We start from the raw sequence: 20637 nt of genomic DNA on the forward strand, positions 1-20637 counted from the left end.
TTGTTTTCAATTTTCTAACAGATTGTATATAAACAGGTTAAATGTATTAGCATAATGTTTGGATCATGCAAATGCTGCATTTCCGACATCAAATGCTAGCAGACAATAGCACAATAGACGACATAGATGCATAGCAAGATGCATTTTTGTTAACAATATGAAAGCAACTTGTGCTCACACTAGCTATCTGGGTTTCTCGCGCGCGCTATCGTTTTGAAATAAAATAAGTATAATGACTTTATCTGAAATGATTTCGTGCAATTAACCATCATGAATAATATGCCAGAATGATTAAGAAAAATGAATATCACTAATAGTAATTGTTAAAGTAATCATTTTTCTAAAAGTTTACGAGAAAATTTTAAGACCGATTTGAAAGTACTCTATCAAGATCGTCTAACGTCATTACATTTTTATCCGCGTGCACATGCAACATCCTGCGTGACACGTGCGAGAAGGAGAGAGAAAGAGAGGGAGAGAGAGAGAGAGAGAGGACAAAAGTAAAAATGAGAGAATGAGAGAGAGAGAGAGAGAGAGAGAGACGTATGTACAGAGAAGTTTTCGCGAACGATTTTTGTATCTTCCGTGGCTGTTGCTCATTGTGACTGTTGATCGTGCTGCTTGGCTGGCCTGTTCTTTCCGAAAAGGTTCAAGAGCGACGGGGAAAGCCAGATCGGCGTGACCAGGACCGTGAGCGGACGGTCCCAGCAGGATTCCGACGAGGAGCTCACCGTGAACGTCCTGCCACCCTGGCCGAGTTTTAGGCAATTTCATTATTTTTCTTACGTATTTATTTCTTCTCTAATTCTTTTTTGCCGTTCTCCTCGCTACGTACACATTTTATTATTATTGTTATTGTTATTGTTATTATTATTATTGTTATCATTATTATGTCGTTATCTTTTATCATTGAATTTATATTTATTATCATTATAATTGCCGTCGTTATGACCGTAGCAGTTTTATTAATTCCACCGCGATGTATACTGTATATTACATTATGCATATAATACCGGAATACCTGTTTCAATATTCGTGTACATGTATATATATGTAATATTCATGAATATATACCGTATACCACGGCAGTGCGCGTGATGCGCGCGTTGCACGTGTCTCCGCGGATTAATCCCACATTTGCATTCTGATGATTCCGAGTTTCATCAATTAAATGCCTCGTTGCGCACTTTTAATCTCCTCATCCCTGAGTCAATACTGTCTGTCAAATTTGAAAATATGACAAAGGGAGGGAGATGTTAAGTAAACAAATTTTTTTTTTCCTATTAAAGAGCTTAGGCAGATATGCTTTCAAGAAAACTTTCACATGATATATCCTGTGATAATCCTTTAGTGATAATCAGGCAAATAAGGGATTAAACTGCATTGTTGTGCCCTTTAAAATAAAGATAACATATACGGGCAGACTGTTCTTGTATAACATTGACAAACTGATTCAATTTCTTCTTCAACCACGAGATGTAGAGAATTAATTTTTTCTTATATAAATAATTTACAAGCCACCTTAAAATGAGCGACTTTTAAAGGAATCAAGGTTTTACTTGATTTGCTTTGATAAAAGCAATTCTTAATTGAATTAGGGGATCCAATTAATTAATTCCGGGAAATTGAATGTTGGAACCCAGGGAAGCGTAAAGAGATCTAGACAGATTTTCGTTGAGATATCGATTCCAAAGCGGTCGAAGGTACCTTTAGTCTGAAATTTGTCATTGCCATTCAAGAACACTCTGCACACATGTTCGAGTATTTCTCCCACATCCATTCGACGCGGTAAATACCGTAATGCGTCCCGTAATGTGCCAGCCGGAAGGTATCACGTACGTGCACTTGCAGTACACACGCTTCAAAGTGAATAACGATAAATTTTCATCGCACGTCTACGTCGAATCACGAGCAAATCGAGAGTGACAACCACCACGGACATTCGAAACTTTGCATTTGTCCTCATTTAATAAACCTGCGTTATATATTTCATATTTTTGATAAAATATATAAAATTAATACCATTCTTTGCTTTACAGCAGTATTGCAGTGTGATATGATGGCCCAATGTTTATTACACTAATGAAGAACGAGCTAGAAGGATTTTAATTGGATTGCGACTAATATTTAGAGATCATTGGACCATTTCTCGCTAAATAACTCTTACTAATTTTCAACGTCGGAATATTTATTCTATCCAAGATTTTATATGTTAATACGATACTACAAAGATGCTTCGGTTTGTTCGTCCTTCCAGCAGCATTTTCACGAGACGTACACTTCGTTTGCGGTATCAATATCATTATCATATTTTAATGATTACACTGCAGTTTTTAACGAATGCTAGAGTGCTGTAAAATATATGGCTTTACAAGGTCATGCGCATCTTTCTCGCATAATCATGTATATTTTATAACTAAATGACAGAGCCACATTGCGCGAATTGCAGGATTTCGTACAGTTTTTATTCCCTCCGTGATATAGCTTTGTGCAATTTTATCCACCAACTTTTATTTTCAGCGCTGAAACGAAATAACATAGTCGTAACGACATTCGCACAAGGTGTGTTAATGAAAAGTAAAACGATTTAATATATTTAACAAAATTGGTATTGGTAATAATAGTTTTTGAGCAAGCGATATCTAATCTAGTAGAGTTATGCTACGAATATAATTATTGAAATCGCGCAAATTCTCCGTGCTATCGGCGAGATGCGAAACTGTCGAAATCCTAACAGGTATTTAACGAGCATCCGATTTTCTTCGATTTTTACGCGAAGTGCATGCGACGAACGCACACACTCTAGTATTCAGATTTCTCTTTATCTCCTATATACATAGTTGAATATTTTTATAAGAGTGCATATACGTACAAACATATATATATATATAAAATACTGTCATGCAAATGCCCGAGAAATTATCGGAATGCCAGAGAAAAAACTAAACGAATATCACGCTGCATTTACGATTTACAGCTATGATATTTTGCTTTTTCAAATTTCTATTGTATAATCATCGACGATGAAATCATATATCTATGACTTTCGCATTCTCAACTGCCTGACTTACACACACGCAATACGCTTTTATCGCTAATTATTCCACCAGAATTTTAACTTGATAATCTTACGCTACTTATCTTTGTAACCTAATTAATTATTTACACTTACTAGTCTTAATAATTTTCATAACAATTATTAACGATCGGAAAACATTTATTATAATAATTTAATGCGATAATAAACGTAATCATCTGATTTTCATGCATGCCAATGTCGAATTTTTCTTTAGAGATGATAATATTAAGAGGTGATATAAATTTATTTGTTGCTTATTATATATACATATTAATAGATTTGTAATCAATAACAGTGTGCTCTTATTTAACCGAATATAAAAGATTTTATACCGCATTTGTTAATCCAATCGAATGCATGATGATATTTTAATATTTCAATCCTTATAGAAATTGCATATACATATATTAGAAAGAGAATTCTTTTGTATGCAGATTTAGCGTTTTCGATAATTCTTTATATACAATAATTGAAACACAATTCAGTTATTATAATAATATCATAGCTACAGTAGCTATGCATTAATACTTTTGACGGAAAGTAATAAAAATTATATATAAATCATTGATTAATTCCGGGAGGAAAGAGCGCGCTTTGATGCGATTTTAGTAATATTTTCCGCCTGTGTTTCACAAAGGCGCCGTAACAGCATCGATAATTAATAATTATAACGTAACTGTTCGCCGCGTTTGATATGTTCGATAAAGTGGCATTCCCAAAGTTTGTCAGGCAATTTCTCATCCCGATGTCGTTATCATGCCAAAAGATAACATACCAAAAAAATAAAATAAATAAACGTTGGTCGACGCTGGCTGTATAGTATTCTGTTTAAAAGATGATCAAAAAATCAAGCAAATTTTATTATTTACCGATATTTTGTATTATTATTGAATAATTTTATCAATTCATTGGTTTCTCTATCGTCAGTGGATTTGATAGAGTTCAGTAACTTTATCCGTAAAATTCGCAAACGCATAAAAGCACAGATCAGTAATTGAAAATTTCCGATTTGATAACTTTTTGTAATATATTATCAAACATACAAAGAAATACTGTTATATCGAGAAACATTTGCAAATTAAAGTATGTCAATTCAAGTCTTATTTGTCAACAAAATTGCTGTGTTGTTTTGTAATTGACAAATCTGAGAAAGCCAAACATTACGATGTTATCAATATTGATGAAAGAAGTGTACAAAAAGTACAAGACCTCTCGAGAGTTTTTTTAAAGAAAATATTAAACGGCGTAACCCCGCTTGATTTGAGTTGAATTAAGAAGTTGTAGCACGTGAGGGGCTTGTACAATTTTAGCGGAAATGCTAAAGTTCCGATGATTCGAACGTTGCTGGTGATACGAGAACGTGCCCTGATTGCTGAAGCAGCTACTTGTCTGTAGAAAGCGTTTTGTGAAAATCTTCCTACGGCAAATTAGCCCAGGTTTTCACTGTCGGTGTTTACCAACGTTCTCCTCCGTTTTCCTCCCGTATATATTTTGCCAACATCGTCCACCATCGTCGTGGATCCCAGGCACGTCGCACTGTAAGTCGCTCGACCGCCAACCAACCGGGGTGACCTTCCTTTTTTTAGCTCTCGATAGTAGGCGGCTGTATTCTACGCTATGATGATAACCCGATTAGCTTGGCCTCGAACTAGTTCGGGGATGCACCGTAGATTCAAACGGACCGGAAAACAGAACGAAACTCAATAAATTCATATAGAAAAATAGACAAGTTAAATTTTTCACGTGAGAATGGTCTTTTGTCCAGCACCCCCCTTCACCCACACACTTGCCCCTCTATATGCATTTGTACTTTGCTGCCCTGGTTCAAATCTAGGGAACAAGCCTGTCGTATCTTCTCCTTCATATGTAAATATATATTTTGTGAGCCGCTTATACATTAGGGAGATAAAGATGGCTCTTTTCTCTTTGTATTCCATGTAGATTTCGCCGTGACAGATCACACACTGCCGACGTAGAAAAGGGCGACGGCAAGGAGACCAAGGATGGCGAAACGTCGCACGTTAAGAAGCTGTCCACCGCCGAGGAAGGTGGAACAACCGTCGCGAAACCGCGACCTGGCAAGTGGGGTCGTTTGTTAGGTAAAATTAAAAATCACTTTTCAGTCATTTGAATTGCACGTACACGATCAGTAAGATCGTATAATGCTATTTAAAGCACGCTCGAAGAAAGAGATTTCGTGAAATGGTACATTCGGTGAGAGAAACTTGTGAAGAAACTGAATGATGCCTGCAGGTAGCTCAAGTTTAGACACCGGTAGCGAATCGGGCACGGCCGGCGACACGTTCAAGCGATCTCTTAGCGCGAGAGATCCGCGCCCGAGTTCCAGCGCCGCCACCAATAAGGTCTTCCCGAAGCTCAGCAAATTGGGAGGCACGATCGAAGAGGGCGGCGACGAAGGGCAGAAGGATGCGCAGCCACCACAGGTGCAACAACCACCGGCCCTCAGCGTGGACTCAAAGCAGTTGCAGTTGCGACGTCTGGAGAGCTACGACGGTGGTCTGATTACGCAGCAACCAAGTCACGAACGGGAGATTCTCGCAGCTGTACTGGAAGTGAAGGTGGACTTGAAGCTAGAGGTGCAGAGGGTAAATCAGCGGCTGGCCAAGATCGAGGACATGCTGCAGGCTCTGATGAACAAGTTGCCGTCCGGCGGCAGTAATGGCGGTAATTCGCAGCAACAGAAGATTCCAAGCTTCACTCTGAGCGGTGTCCAGACACCCGTCACCCCGAGCGCAATAACGTTGGTTCAGTCCGCGACTCAGACTACCGAGTGCAGACCGTCGATCGCTACCACGTCGACGTCCACGGCACCGAGCGAGGGTTATCGGGAACAGTCGACGGCGACGGAGCGCATATCGAAGAGTAGCCAGGAACACCATCATCATCATCACCATCACCATCAGTCGTCGTCATCGCGGGACGTCAACAAGGAGCTACTGGAGCGGCTGGCGCAGGCTTCCACGTCGCGCGGTGACGACTCGAATGCCCTGGGGCCGCTCATCCTACGCAAGCGACGCAGCAAATCGCGCAACAAGGGTGCGGCGCCACTCGCTCCTCTCGCTCCTCTCGCCACACAGCCAATGAGCCCGTCGGAGGCCACGGAGACCACGCAGATGCTCGAGTGCACCGATGATCGGGATTCGAGTGGTGGACCGGCCGACAGGACCGCCGACCGTAAGAGACCACCGCCCAGACCGAGGGAGTATTTGTGAAAGTTCTTCTCGCGCCGATTCTTTCTTTTCTTCCTCGTCTCGAGACAATCTGCCGCGACGCGGTCAAAAAAAGTTCATCATCCAATACGCTTGGTAGTTTAGCCTCTCATGAGGACGTGAGTCCGCTGTAAGATAATGCGCTCGCGAGTATCCTATTCTGAAACGTTCATGTATATACATCGAACAATAGCTACTGTTTCCTTACTCTCTCGTTTGTATATTTCTACGTGTACGGTGGCATGTTACACGGTGGTTTATCAGTGCCGTTGGAAGATGTAGTTGTTGGCCACCTCACGCGTGTGCCTGGACTTGTCCGATGACACGATTCAGTACTAACAAGTTGACTCTGCTTCTTTTTGAGCAGCGTACGCCGCTGTAAACGAATCGATAATAACGTATCGATAATTCCATATATCGACTCTGATAACATAAACGTTATACATATTTAAAGAGAAGAGCTTCGCATTTTCGTTAATCGCTCTTCAAGACGGGCGAAGGGAACGATGAGATTTTACCTCGTACCGATAAAAAGCCAATTTTGCATGGCGAGAAAACGGTACGATTTACCAGGAAAGAGGTAAATTAATGCAGTCTTAAGTACGAATTACTCGCTTGCGACGGCTTCTTCGAAACACATCGAAACTCTCCGAGGGAGTATATCCACCTTACACACACACACAAAACACATACACACATAGACACATACGTAGGTAGATATAGATTCACATGCATCGTATTGTGGGTTTACGGTAGTATCATGGCGATTACGCTACATTTCTAAGCCTCTCTCCGGCCACAAAAACGGTTCACGTCGACACCAAGCCAACGTCTCTTTCGAGGCAACGTGGCACTTTGTAATTATTAAGCATTCGCGCATGTGATTCGTGATATAACTTGTAACGGTGATGTTTAACCAAGGTTGTACAGTCAGAACCGACCAAGTACATTAATTTTCAACAAATATTATAAATTCTTTTAGGTTGGAGATGTTGAGAATACGTCACAGAAATATAAGGTAAAAAGCAGGTAATAGCAAAATAAAATAATTAAAGTCTCACATATAAAATAAAATTACTCAAGTTATCTTTTCAATATTTTACGGTTGTTTTTATTAGTAGTGTTAGTAGATTCCATGATACTAAAATTTATACTTGTTGAAAGCTAAAATTTTACAAGGCAAATAACTGTTTGGGAGTGATTCATTTAAATGTAAATATATAGATTTTCTTTCTGAAAAGTAGAAACACGTCTGTAATGACTTTTTATTATGATATATATATATATATATATTTAAATACATATTATTTTTAATAGTTGGAATTTTAAATATTGCATCCTCGTTTTTTACTGGTTCTGCACAATTAATCAAGTTATTTGAAAGAGTTAATTGGTTAGAGAGCACATGTATGGCATTTAAATATATTTTCCTATAGACAGAAAGAATAGTGCAACAGCAAAGGTACCTGAATGTAAACTCGGCTTCATTACGTCAATAATTTCTTTCGAAGAGTTAATCAAAGGTTTTAATACATGGTTCGAGCACCGTTTATAGGTAGAAGAATTTCTATCTAATTGAAAAAATACTTAGTAACCTTCAATTTACATGCGTTTTTCTTTTGACTTTAAATGCTTTGAATATTATCGAATAATTATAGCTGAAGAGCGAAAAATCGAATACGAATCGAAATAATTGTCTCGTCGTACTCGACAAACAAGCAATGGAATTGCAAATGTGATCGCCATTCTTATCCAAGATGGAATCGTTGACACGATCTGTTGCATATTGCAAGTTAACAACTCAAGCATTTTGATGGAAACCGAAATTTAAAAGTTTCGAATCAATTTGGCATAAAATCGAATTTTCGTTGTAATTTTCATTACAAATTTTATTAGCAGTGTCATCTATTACAATTTCACATTATGTTGAAGTGGTTAATTACGAAAATATTTATAAAGTTTTTTTCATTCGGTTATTTATTTGATAATTATAATCTTATTGCATTTCACATGACGCGTGATTATAAAGCAATGAAAAAGTGTGATTTGACTTGGAGAATTTACTTGTTCAAGTTGACGAAGATGTTAATTCGCCAAGGGAGGTTTCTCAATAGTATTGTTAGGCAGGAAAATGGCGTTATACGTTCACAAATTCGTATGATACATACGAAGCCAAAACAGCAATATTAGATGTATATATCTTGTAATATGACATGTATATATATTTGCATAATCATTGACCATTGACAGATGCGGGGAAGCGCGCTACACACTGCTGCTACTGCTGCAGACGAGAATGGCGTCTTTGCTAATAATAAAACGAGCTGACAATCAATCTTTTGCAAAATATTTATTAGATCGAGCTTTAATTATATCGTAATTATACAAATCTGGATTATGTGGCATTGCTACCTGTAAAGAAAAGATGATTGGTTTATATCAATAGCGTGCTTTTGCATTCTTTACTTCTAATCATCTTTTTAATTTAATCTTTTTATGGTTGTGCACTTGTAAGAAATTTGTATTTCGTTCTGTTCTCAATAATCGTGAAGAGCAAAGGCACAATTCTCATTAACAGAAACATTTTATTAAATCGAAAGTATAGACGCAAATACGCGTGCATATACGTAAAATACACAGACACATATATTTACGCGCGTGTATATAAATATAAATATAAAATAATAAGAGAAAAAGAATATATATATAAATAGAGATATATAATTTCATGTTATGAAAGAAAAAATTACCGAAAAATCGAGAACTTTGTTAAATAGATTCTAGAGACAGAAACGATATAGCTGGCTCTACCATAGTTTATATACTTATACGCAAAGAAAAAGATTTAACACTGTTGAAATTGTAGCAATTAAGCCAATTAAATCGATTAAATCTATCGCGCATCAATTATATTGAAATAGCGGTACGCTGAGATTTTTCATGCACCAATCATATCGCGCGGGATGTTACGCTAAAATACTCGACTTTTCCACTCGGTTTCATCGGCTATAGGACTACGACATCTGTGTAAATTCCATTTCACAAGATATGGGATTATCATCCGTGCGTTTCAAGAACTGATTACTGAAGTACATCTGAATTTCTATTTCGAATAGTATCGACCGAAATTTACGTAATTAAACATAATTACAGAGTCGACTAAATGTAACAGAATTTTCAAGTATTTAACATTCAAAATAATTTAATTCTATGAGATGTCAAAGTGAAATATTTTTACTTTTTTTATCTGTACATTAGAACTTACAGAATATTAAAAAGTGTAATATAATTTTCGAAAAAAAAACCCTCAATATAACGTCATAAGAACAAAGCTAATTTTAAGCGCTATAACAAAGAGATAAGCGACAAGCATTATTTTTATCCAGTTTGATCTTTTACACAACATTTACAAATAAATTAAGTAAAAATTGAGCAATAAAACGCGTGTTTCACAATGCTGCGATTCTTATGACTTATGTCATAATATCCGAAAGACATATGCAGGAAATGGAGCTGTAATATTTGCAATCCATGCGGCGCGATGGAAGAAGCTAAGAGAAAATGAAAATCCAATTTGTCAATTACAACTGCCTTTTACTTCCTTCACAGTAATGAAAAACGTGAAACTTGCGCAACATGGAAACGCACGCGATGCGAACCCGTACAGTAATTCTACGCTCCATTGCTTAAAAATTGTTCACTAGCTGTAATTCCAGTTTATTCGGAAAATGTTATTCGCAATTTCCGTTTGTTACTGTGAGACGCAGCGAGATATACATATATACGCTCAGGATCCAACGAAACGCAAGTAGCAGATATTTCTTTTAGAATCAACGCAATATCATAAGGCGGTGGTGAGGTAAGGGAGAAGATTTGTATACGTTATCCAATTAATTCGTGATATTAACGCATGATGGAACTTACGAAGCAGCATCATCTTCGATAGATCAGAGAAAAGGTTTCCGTTAATTTCGAAATCGAATGTACAACATAAAAGTTAAGAGAAACGAAAAATGCATTTGGCATTCAAACGAAGAATATTAATTGAAAGAATTAGCAATAAAACAGATACGATGCAATCGCTTTCGAAATGTGGAAATATTATGAATATTGAATCGAAATATATACTCGTCAAGCTCTTAACACTTGAATTCGAGATAAGAACTGTTGTCAGTTTCTGTTATTCTCTCTTTCTTCAAGGCTAATCGAACTATCTGCTAAATCTTTAATAAGGCATATGTGATACTGCAGCTTTGGACGAATATCAAGTATGTAAAATAGGTAATCTACAACTCTAAAAAAAAAGAGTGAAATTGGTCAAAGAATTGCTCATTAAATATTGCGCAGTTTTTGTAGAAAAAGTCATGAAAAGAAAGCAAAAACGAGCGCATAAGAATGAACGTGCCGCGTGTATAATATACCCGTGTACAATTGTAAAAAGAAGTAGATCTCTCCGTTCGCGATCTGCTCCGTTCGATCAAATTATTTTACGTTCACTGTCATTTCATTGCATTGATAATTATTATTTATTGCGAAAATGTTTGCAAAACTTTCGAGCTTGCGATAAATTCTTCTTTTCCTTATTTTTTAATTTGCCACATAAATCAAAGTACAGCTAACTAGAAAATACCTTTACAGTATTTAAAAATATTTAACCGACGGTTATATTCTTTATGGAAACATCTTTCTTCCACATTGTACAGCCGGGGCAGGTCGTTATGTAATGTAAAACGATGTAAACGAGAGAGAATAAACGCAATACGATATTGCGATTTTTTACATCAGCTACTTTGCAATAATACGAACAATCGCCATTTGAACGACAATGTCATACCATGAATCGTCGTCCCTGACCTTACCTCACGTGCTTATTCGTTCGAAACAAAGTTTCAAGAAGCAAGTCAATTCTCACGACTCGTTACAACGAGTTGCTACATGGCATGTACAAATCCGCGTTCGAAAGTTGCTGCGAAAGCTTTGCTGTCCTTGATCATCAATTACAAAGAGACACCACAAATTATATTCTTCTCATATATATATATATATTATATTAAGCTTGATATTTTAGATCAAGCGAGAAAACCCTGTTAGAATGAAACATTGGATTTCATGATCGAGCTGATTTATCAGCGATACACGTGCATCTTTCAGTATAAATTAATTTTAATCAGGATCATAAACAAGCGGCGATTCAAATCTCGGTATTTTTTTTTCATCTCATGCGACGTTGATTAAAGTAAACTTTAAAATGGTATAATTTATGTATATTACCATTATGTTTTTATGTATACAGTTGCGACACGCTAAGTAGCATGTCACAATCGCTGCGTGCGATCTCGAGAGCCTTAAATATAGGGAAATTCGATACGACGATGACGACGAGAGTGTTCGCAACGACCGTCGAAGAAGCCATAATAGGTCTTGTACGAATTTCACGAGAGAAACGATTGAAAACAAAAAACTATAAATACATATATATATGCGTACATATATATTATATATTGATAGAAGGGGGGGAAAGATTTTTGCTATAACACTTCGTCCATTTTTCTATATGGGCAGTTCGTTGCACTCGTAACACAAATCCTGAGCCTTGTAAATTATTGTCCTCCTCAGACACTTTTCTGACAAAGAGCATCCCCCGTCTTCGCAGTACCGCAAAAAGTATGTACATACCGAAGAAATCAAACGGAATTGAAGTTGATTAAGTTTTTGCGCCCTCCATGATCCTCTTACTCTCATCACCGTTTCTTTCTCCTGTTCGAAATTGCCTACTAAATGATAATCTCTCGGGGTTCGATTTCTACGATAGCGTGGCCACTCCTCACCTAACGATGGGACTCTTGTAAAGCTTTGCGAGGCTCAATAGAGAGCGATCTCGGGGGTGGATTTACATAAGAGTTTGTGTGAGACTTCTCCGCCGACAATTTCAAGTTGGAACGATCATTGACGATTGATGACATGTAAACAGATGATACGTATGTCAGATATTTTGATGTCAATTCCTGGGTGGAAAACGTAATGCTTAGCTTGGCAGTAGTGACGCTGCGACGGAACCGAATTATTTATTTGAACGATTCAATGTATCCTTTGTAGAAATTATATCGTTACGTTTGCGATCAATTAGATGTAAGAAACAAAAGTCGCAGAGGATAGCTGCTTTGCGTTCAGCAAACCTTTAGTCTTCCTGGCGCCCTCGTATTTATGTGTTCGTTCGTAGCGTCTCACTGCGTGAGAATATACGGCAGAAAGAAAGAGAGCGAACGCGAAAACACACAAAAATACGTCCAAATTATTATCCAACAAATCATCGTCAATGATCGCTCGAAGAATATCCTTGAGAAATCAAATTGTAGCATCGAACGAAGCCTGGCTAGAATACTCAATGAAACAGCTGCTTTCAAACTTGTAATAAAAACATTAAAACCATACTTGTATTGTGTCTCATTTCGAAATATATTCCTCGTAAATAAATAAGTTTTCGTCAATTGTTTTGTATGCATCAAAAATATATTTCTTAATTAATATATTCTTATATTACGTTTTGAAAAAGTTTTACAATTGTAGAATATTCACCGTGTAATTTTAATTGGATAGTCTACTTTTAATATAAAAAAAAACTCTCTCGCGTCTTAACTGATCGTCGCGTGATTCGTTTCTTCACGTGAACCTATTGACACATTCTACGTTGAGTGTCACTTAAGTTCAATTCGAAACGTTTGTTCCGAAAAAATCTGATGATATCGTTTTAGACACGAATGTCACGTAGTGATAACAGTGGCCGTTTAATGTCGATGTCCCACTTTAACGTTGTTTCTCTATTACGTGGATATAAAACCCAGGATCTACGATCTGGTTGAGCGGTTTAAAATCACCGTAAATGGTATGTTTCGCCCCGTGGCTGAATGTTTCGGTCAGCATGTCGCGGAAAATTGTCAGTCTGTGAGGATAATATGACAGTCTAAATTCGCTAATATATTCGGGATTGTCTTTGTTTTCCTCGTCCAGAGCGATCATGTAATCCATAGTAACAATCGCTGGTTTTCCAGAGACGAAGAGCACCGATGTCTTGATGTCCGTCATATGCTGACTCTGCGATACGAAACATTTACAATGTTTAACGTAAAATTTTCCCAGATGAGGAGAGAGTGTAACATTTTTTCTAGCGACACTTACGTTATAATATATGCATTTTGAAGGAGTTTGGCCGGTTCTGATGATATAATCGTAATTCCTGTGATCGATGAGCAGTAAACCTCCCGGCTTTACACAACGTTCGAAATTCGCCAAGGCTTGTCTAGGACAACCAAAGATTTTATTGAGATAAATGAGATCCGCACGAAACATTCTGTATTAATCAAAATTAATTGGATTTCGTCAAGTACAGCTTGAGAGTCAATGCTCCGAAATATCACTTATAGATAATCTAATATATTATGTCCTAATATGATGAATTGAATACCTCTGCTCTCTTTGATCATCGAAAGAATCAGGCATGTGAGCAAAACTGTTTCCCAAACATATAACAGCATCGAAACCTTCTCCAATGAGATGGCTGATATCGCTGGGTAGAGTTAGCCAATTCGCTTCTTCAATCACTGCACAATGCAAAAGGTTAAAGTGATAATAATTGCAAATTATTTACTTTAACCTTTCTCAGCAGACTTATAGAATTCTCTTAAATTACAAGTTGATAGTAAAATCCTTGCTTTTTGTCTTAAACTTTTCTCTAGGACTTTACGAACAAGCTTTTGATACTCTAAAATCTGAATAATTGAAATATAATTTTGTTAGATATTATTAATATAACTTTTAATGTGATTATTTGCTTCAATTTTATTGGCATGCGGATTATTCGCATTTTCGCATTTAATGTGATTGAAATTACAAAGTCGGAGGCTAGCAAGTAGAAAACAAAAAGTCGTGATTGACCTTTGTTGATAAGCGAACAGATTCCTTCCTTCTGTACTTCTGTTACTGATAAAACAATTCAGTATAATGATAAGTATCCAGTAACTGTTTTTCACTCGACATACGACTATCGTGCTTTATCTGGTTTCGATTTCACAACGATCATGTATGTATGTGTACGTACATGTAAATAATATTTCGTTAGATTGTATAATGACTTTTATCAACGTAAAAATATCATAAATGCACTCAGTAGCGTTAAATGCATGATCTTGCATTGTTGCAACCTTGTTACACTTAAATCTTCAGCGATATTTTTTAATCGGAATAGGAGCAAACTGCTTTGCGTCAAGATTTTATCTCGAGTTTTTATACGATGATTAACGCTCATCTTCCCCTTCACATTTCGAAGAATATCTTTCTTTACTCTTTTCCCTGATGGAAAAATTTTGCTGAAAATGTAATGAAATTGATGAAAAGTGAAATGAAAGTTATTGGAAACTTGTTGAAACCATTTCAAAATAAATCATAAGTTTCGTTATGAAATTCAATGAAATACTGTGAAATTAGATGATAGTTAATTAATATTACTAAAAATTAGTGAAAAAATTTTAAAAATGTTGCATATTATAAAATGTGCAGAATTTCACTGAAAATAAATTGTTTAATGAGAAATTGCTGAAATGATAATGAAATTGGGTCAATTGCAAGAGATTTTCAACCAAATTTCAGCAAATTTCATTGCGTTTTCAACAAAATTTTTCCATCAGGGTTCCCCAGGTCTTTTTAGGTCTATGAAATTGGATCTTAATTGAAATATTAGACGTCCAACTTGCTCTCACCCCAGTTATCAAAAGCAGGCTCCTTTCTACGATCCCATCTGGATTTTAGCGCGTGCTTGAGCATTTTGTCAGACGCGTCGACGCTGACGACCTCGAAACCCTCTTCCAGCAGCATCACGGAGTCGACGCCGGTGCCGCAGGCGACGTCCAATATTCGACGACATCCCTTCTGCCGCATCAGGCCCACCAGGAAGTCCCGATAGTTTTGCGTACGTTGTTTCTTATCGCCGATGAAGACCTCCCAGACCTTTGCCGCTTTGCCATCCGCATACTGATCCTTGACACCCTCGGCTGGCGTACCAAGGGAACGGGTACGAAACACGGAATCCACCATCGCGAGGAAACTTTACGATGGAACTGTGGAACCAGCGCGAATCTTGTCAGAGAGTTGTAATTTTCAATGTCGAAGCAAAAATATACAATATTAGAACAGTTCAACAGAGAATGGATACGCTATGTTGGTTAGGTTTCAGTCATATACTCTCTAAGGGGCAGTTTCACAAAGGTCGGTTAACTGCTAACTAAAACAGTGGATATTCACTGATTAACAGTTGTAATGCACCGACTTTTAGAGAGTACATAAAATAGCGTGTATTTATTCTTTTTACTATTGGGTGTTCTGGTTAGATTTAATTAAAGGATTTTTGCAAGAAAAACACGTTTATATTTAGAGAGACGTTAAATTTTATTTTATTCTAAATATTTTCCATTGCTATATTTTTTCCATTTTTCAGGCAAGTGAATTTCGCGGTAAAAGAAATGTTCGTCCTTCGAAGCAGTCCACTCATCAATCCATTTTGTACTTGTTCGTACGATTTCAAGTGCTGGTTAGCAAAGCTGTGCTGCTTGGATCGAAATAAGTGATAATCGGAAGGTGCACAGTTTGGTGAATACGCGGCGTGTGATAGGACTTTCCATTCAAGTCCCGATAATGTATTCTTAACTGTTTTTACAACGTGCGGTCGAGCATTGTCGTGCAACAAAATTACTTTGCGTTTTTTTTTAGGACGTTTTTGGTTCAAAGCACGATTCAAGTCAATTAATTGTTGTTGATATCTGTAGTAGATTTGTATCTACAGCTATCTATATTAAGCCTTTAAAACTAACTGGAACACCTAATATTTCTCTTCTTATGACTATATTTGCACGATCGTGTAGATTTAATCCCGAGTATCATTATCGTCCCTATTATTTAATTCAGTCGACTATCTTTCGTGCCGTCTCACCTCAACAATTTTTTTACTGCTACTTGTTAACTGTTTTTTTCTTAATATAATCAAGATTAACCACGCATCCCGGCACACAAATTCCTATCTGCTAGATCGACCAGATAGCTTCGTCATTCGTGTTTCGCATAAATTATTATTATCTCGCGTAGTGTTATCAAGGGCTCACGACACAAGTCAAGCGTGCGTTAGGTTTACACCGAGGGCAAATGAGAGAAGGGTGACCTCTCCCTCCAACGTTATCCAGTGCCACGTGCCCACCGGGAGCCATTCCATCGTCTCCTAGCATTTTCTATTCACTCCCGAGGACGCCGGTGCGCTCTGATTGAGTGCGGGCGATGATCTCGGTGCAAGATTAAACGCGGAAGCGGTCGCGTAATTGACGTATTAACGCGCGATGCGACTCCGCGTCAGCGGAAGGAATGTTCATCGTGATAATCGATATTAATATATGATAATAACTCTCGATATTTTGGCACAACTCTGCGATTAATTATTATCAATATCATACATAGGACAACTTATCCAATTTATCTTTGTTGACTAATAGATCTTACGACTAACGTGATTATTTAGCGCATAACCGTTCGAGTTCAAGAGAATTGTAGGAATGAATAAACGCGTGAGTGAATAAATTTCCAATTTATTCGTGTTACTACCGTTTACTTAATATTTTTCTTCTTTCCTCCCAGTAACTAGTGAATAAAATCTCGCTTTACAATTACGAAGACAGAGCCAAGATTCACTCTTCCACTTTACTTTTGTAACAGCTTGAGAAAGATGTAAATTTAATTAAACTACATGCGGTAAAAATGAATAGAAATTGGAGCGCAAATCTAAATGTAACTTTTACATCTTTAAGATTACTTTTTTCTTTAAAAAATAGTCAACCGAGCCGCTCGTTTGCACTTTTGAACTTGTTATTTCCTGTTCTCTTACGAGATATCGTACCTTTAACTCGACGATGATGAAACTGTGCAGCTCTCGTTCGACGTTGAATATCGATACGAAAACCGCAGTACATGCGAATCAAAACTGTCGCGGCGATATAGCAATCGCCGCATTTATATACGCCGTGATGTGTAAGAATCGCTGCGATAGTGTGTTCGAATACGCGGACTCATACACCACAACGTACTTACTGATGATTCTATCACTGGATTACTTCTCAATATGACGTAAGTTTCACAGCGCCAGCGATTCGATTTAGTGTTTCGGTTCAGCGTTTGATAAAAGCGAACGGCTCCAACGCGACGATCGTGTGACATCCTCTGACTTCGGACAAATTTTTTCTACAATATCGTTCACCGAAGCTCACCGAGATAGCGCAAGTCGTCAATTATATTTTAGTAATTAGCAAGTGCCTTTATCTTGTGTTCGAATATCGCTAGTTATTCTTGTGACTACATCGTTCTTTCCTCTAAATTAGAATTCAGTACTAACGTTTTGATTCTTACACTGACGAAAAAACATTTTTTAATCCAAGTAAATATTTATTTTATTTAAATTAAAAAAATGTCAAATTTCAAGTAAATCTATGTATTGCATTGAATGCTTAGAAGTTATATTTCGTCACGTTACAACGTCATCATTATCGAGCATATGACATATGACGCAAGCGATGACTTGCATGTCAATCATTTGTGGCAAATAAGTAAACCTGTGAGACTGATTCGAATGTATACTTATACAAAGTTTGCGCAATACGCCTGTAATGAGATTTCAACAATATTAAAACAGATGTGGGACGAATTTGTTCGACTCGCATTTGTATGTAAAGAAACAGATGTGGAGCAAACTTATTCGACACGCATTTGTATGTAAAGAAAAAAAGCTGCGTTGTTTGAAGCATGTTAATAATATTACATTCCAAGAATAATGGATTCTTTATTGGAACCAACAGAATATTCTTACATATCTTACAATGGCATAAATATATAACAATGCAGGATGAATCAATTATTCTTAGTTTAATTACGATATTTTAAGTACTACATACTTTACACGAGCATAGAAAAATGCATTATTATTACTCTTTTCTGTAACAGGAGAAATTATGCGCGTGTCCGTGGATAGCTCGGCATAACGTTAATGCCAAGCACTTCTCTCTCTCTCTCTTTGCTACAAACGGAAATAAAAATATTTATCTCTACAAATGTGAGCGACAGGGCTTTGTAAAGTCTCCATTTCAGTTACAGACTGTTCTTATTTTAAAGAGCATACAATACAATCAACTATAAATTGGCAGTCATGTAGTTAAAGATTGTTTATGTATCATTCAACCTCTTGCGACGTAAAGAACTGTTTTATAAACTAATACCTCAAAATATACAACTGTTGGTTAAATGCAACAAGGTCAATGATGTAAGATAATATTCTTGCCATGAAGCATGGAATAAAAATGTACAACGCGGAAACATTTTTCTATAACGCTTTCAAGTAGTAACACGCTATAAAGAATTTAGACAAGAGTACTTCTCTTAGTCTATATAAAGAATGATCTCTCTTCGCAATAGAAATAGGAAATCGACGGTGGTTTTTTTTCCTTACGTTGAAATGTTTCAAAATTTTGCCATCAAATTCATGAGCTTTATTTAGAAATATACACAGACTGTCTCCACACGTAACGCTTACGTGGAAAGTATCGATTATATGATGTGATGTGAAGAACGTTTATGAAATGCTTTCCACAAGTAAATCACTGATTAAGCTTAGCATTCGGAGCCGTGCGCAACAATCTGTCGAGTGCGTTAGATCAGTTAAAACACTAACAGGATTTAATTCATTTTCTATGCAGTGATCAGATGAACGTTGAACTATATCACTTTGTCAGATGCAGCAAATTCTTTCCTGCGCTCTCACCCGATTCCCACTTTACAACAGTTCGTACCCTCATATATTCTTCAGATCGTCTGGCAGGTCGTTCTTAGGGTGTTTATTTTCAAAGTGTTGCTTATAAGTCTTAGGATCTGGCATCTGGGCCTGCAAAGAAAAGTAAAGAATTTACGTGAAATGTACATTCAACGGGAGCCTACGAAAATCCACAGAGACAAAGACACTGACTTTGCACACGGAGCACACGTGCACGAGCGCTTTCTGGGCTGCCTTCTTTTGATCATTGGCACTGTGTCCTTGCTGTTTCTTTAGCTTCGCGCTTTTTTCCGCCGCCTTAGCTTGGGACTGTATCTTCTGTTGTCCACGAGCCATTCTAGAAACAAGGAGAGTCTACAGATGAGCGGAAATGTAACATTCGCGATAGCAGCACAGCCTTGTTTTTCTTCGGAGTTCGTTAACATCGCACGGGATTAGACTTGGAATGTTGGCCTACAATACGTATCCAACATGTTGACTAGGGCAAGTGTAACGAATCAATCTTTCAAAGGCTGCCATCAGGATGGAGTTGTCTGTCAACAAGACAACTTTCTCTCTCTTTCTCTCTCTCTCTCTCTCTCTCTCTGTCTCTCTGTATCTTTTATCTCTTGCAGCTACCACCTTTCGAATTAAAATACAGAACCGTATTGTACTGTACCTAGTTGCCGGAACGTGCGACCGAGAGTATTCGCGGAATTTACGCTCGTCGAGATCGTTCACGTGTCCCCGCCGCCACGACAATCGCGATAATCGCGAGGATCGCTACTACGGTCCGAAATAAGGTATAAGGTCACTTTCAACCGCCGCAAAAAAAAGTGCGGGGTAAACTTTCTAGGACGAGAGAGAAGGAGAACGAGAAAAGTGCATCTCGCCGCGAGAAAGCTCCGAGTTCGTGCCAACTAGGAGCCGTGCGCTCTCTCTCTCTCTCTCTCTCCCTCTCTCTCTCGCGCGCGCCCGCGCGAAATATCTCTTTCGTCTCTCTCACGCCGCACGTCGCGGCGAGTAACTTTGTCTCTTTCTAAAGGCCTGTATTCACGACTTGATTCAAGTTCTAAGGTCTGTTCGCGTCGCATGCCCCAACATACTCCTGTTTGCCCCAGCAACCAATACCGTTAGTTTATTTACGATTGAGGTGACGCTATTGGTCGTCGGGGCAGACCACTAGTTTCGAGAGACGTGTAGTCAATCAACATAGTTGAAGCGTGTGATTGGCTGCAGGGGATAGTAAAATTCTAGAGTATCTAGAAATATAATTGGTGCTTTCCAATTGCAATATCCCTAGACACTTTCGTGCACACGGCGACACAAATGGCGTTCCAATTGTCACAAATGTCGACACACCTCTACACATTCGTACTCAGCCTGAGGGCTACTAGTCGGCTGTGTAAACTTGTGTTTTCTAGTGACAAATAATAGTTACTAAGTACGGCGGCTACAAGTGGTCGGCATATTCCTTCGCTACAACGGTTTACTATATA

General features: G+C 37.7%; 3 protein-coding genes across 4 annotated transcripts in view; 1 reads left to right on the forward strand and 2 right to left on the reverse strand.

Moving 5' to 3' along the window:
- The window catches only part of LOC105561987 (potassium voltage-gated channel protein eag), a 62222-nt gene extending 49482 nt beyond the window's left edge, over positions 1-12740 (forward strand). For both annotated transcript variants that reach the window (XM_012012425.1, XM_012012426.1), the window contains 2 exons: positions 5021-5178; positions 5333-12740. In XM_012012425.1, the coding sequence (XP_011867815.1) occupies positions 5021-5178; positions 5333-6312 (1138 nt within the window). In that variant the 3' untranslated portion in view covers positions 6313-12740. The remainder of the gene's footprint in view (positions 1-5020; positions 5179-5332) is intronic.
- Positions 12741-12744: 4 nt separating this feature from the next.
- Positions 12745-17413, reverse strand: LOC105561988 (glycine N-methyltransferase). Its single transcript, XM_012012427.1, has 5 exons — positions 17240-17413; positions 15063-15419; positions 13772-13907; positions 13486-13606; positions 12745-13401 (listed from the first exon to the last, which is right to left on the reverse strand). The coding sequence occupies exons 2-5, from the start codon at positions 15394-15396 to the stop codon at positions 13114-13116; spliced, it is 879 nt and encodes a 292-aa protein (XP_011867817.1). The 5' UTR covers positions 15397-15419; positions 17240-17413; the 3' UTR covers positions 12745-13113.
- Positions 17414-18150: 737 nt separating this feature from the next.
- LOC105561990 (zinc finger protein 706-like) lies at positions 18151-20114 on the reverse strand. The gene is made up of 3 exons (XM_012012428.1): positions 19818-20114; positions 19352-19496; positions 18151-19270 (listed from the first exon to the last, which is right to left on the reverse strand). Exons 2-3 carry the CDS (start codon positions 19493-19495, stop codon positions 19181-19183), a joined length of 234 nt encoding a protein of 77 aa, XP_011867818.1. The 5' UTR covers position 19496; positions 19818-20114; the 3' UTR covers positions 18151-19180.
- Positions 20115-20637: the final 523 nt, after the last annotated feature.

The sequence above is a fragment of the Vollenhovia emeryi genome, unplaced genomic scaffold (genome assembly GCF_000949405.1).
Source record: "Vollenhovia emeryi isolate VEMERY1.0 unplaced genomic scaffold, V.emery_V1.0 DF939197.1, whole genome shotgun sequence".
Taxonomy (NCBI): Eukaryota; Metazoa; Arthropoda; class Insecta; order Hymenoptera; family Formicidae; genus Vollenhovia; species Vollenhovia emeryi.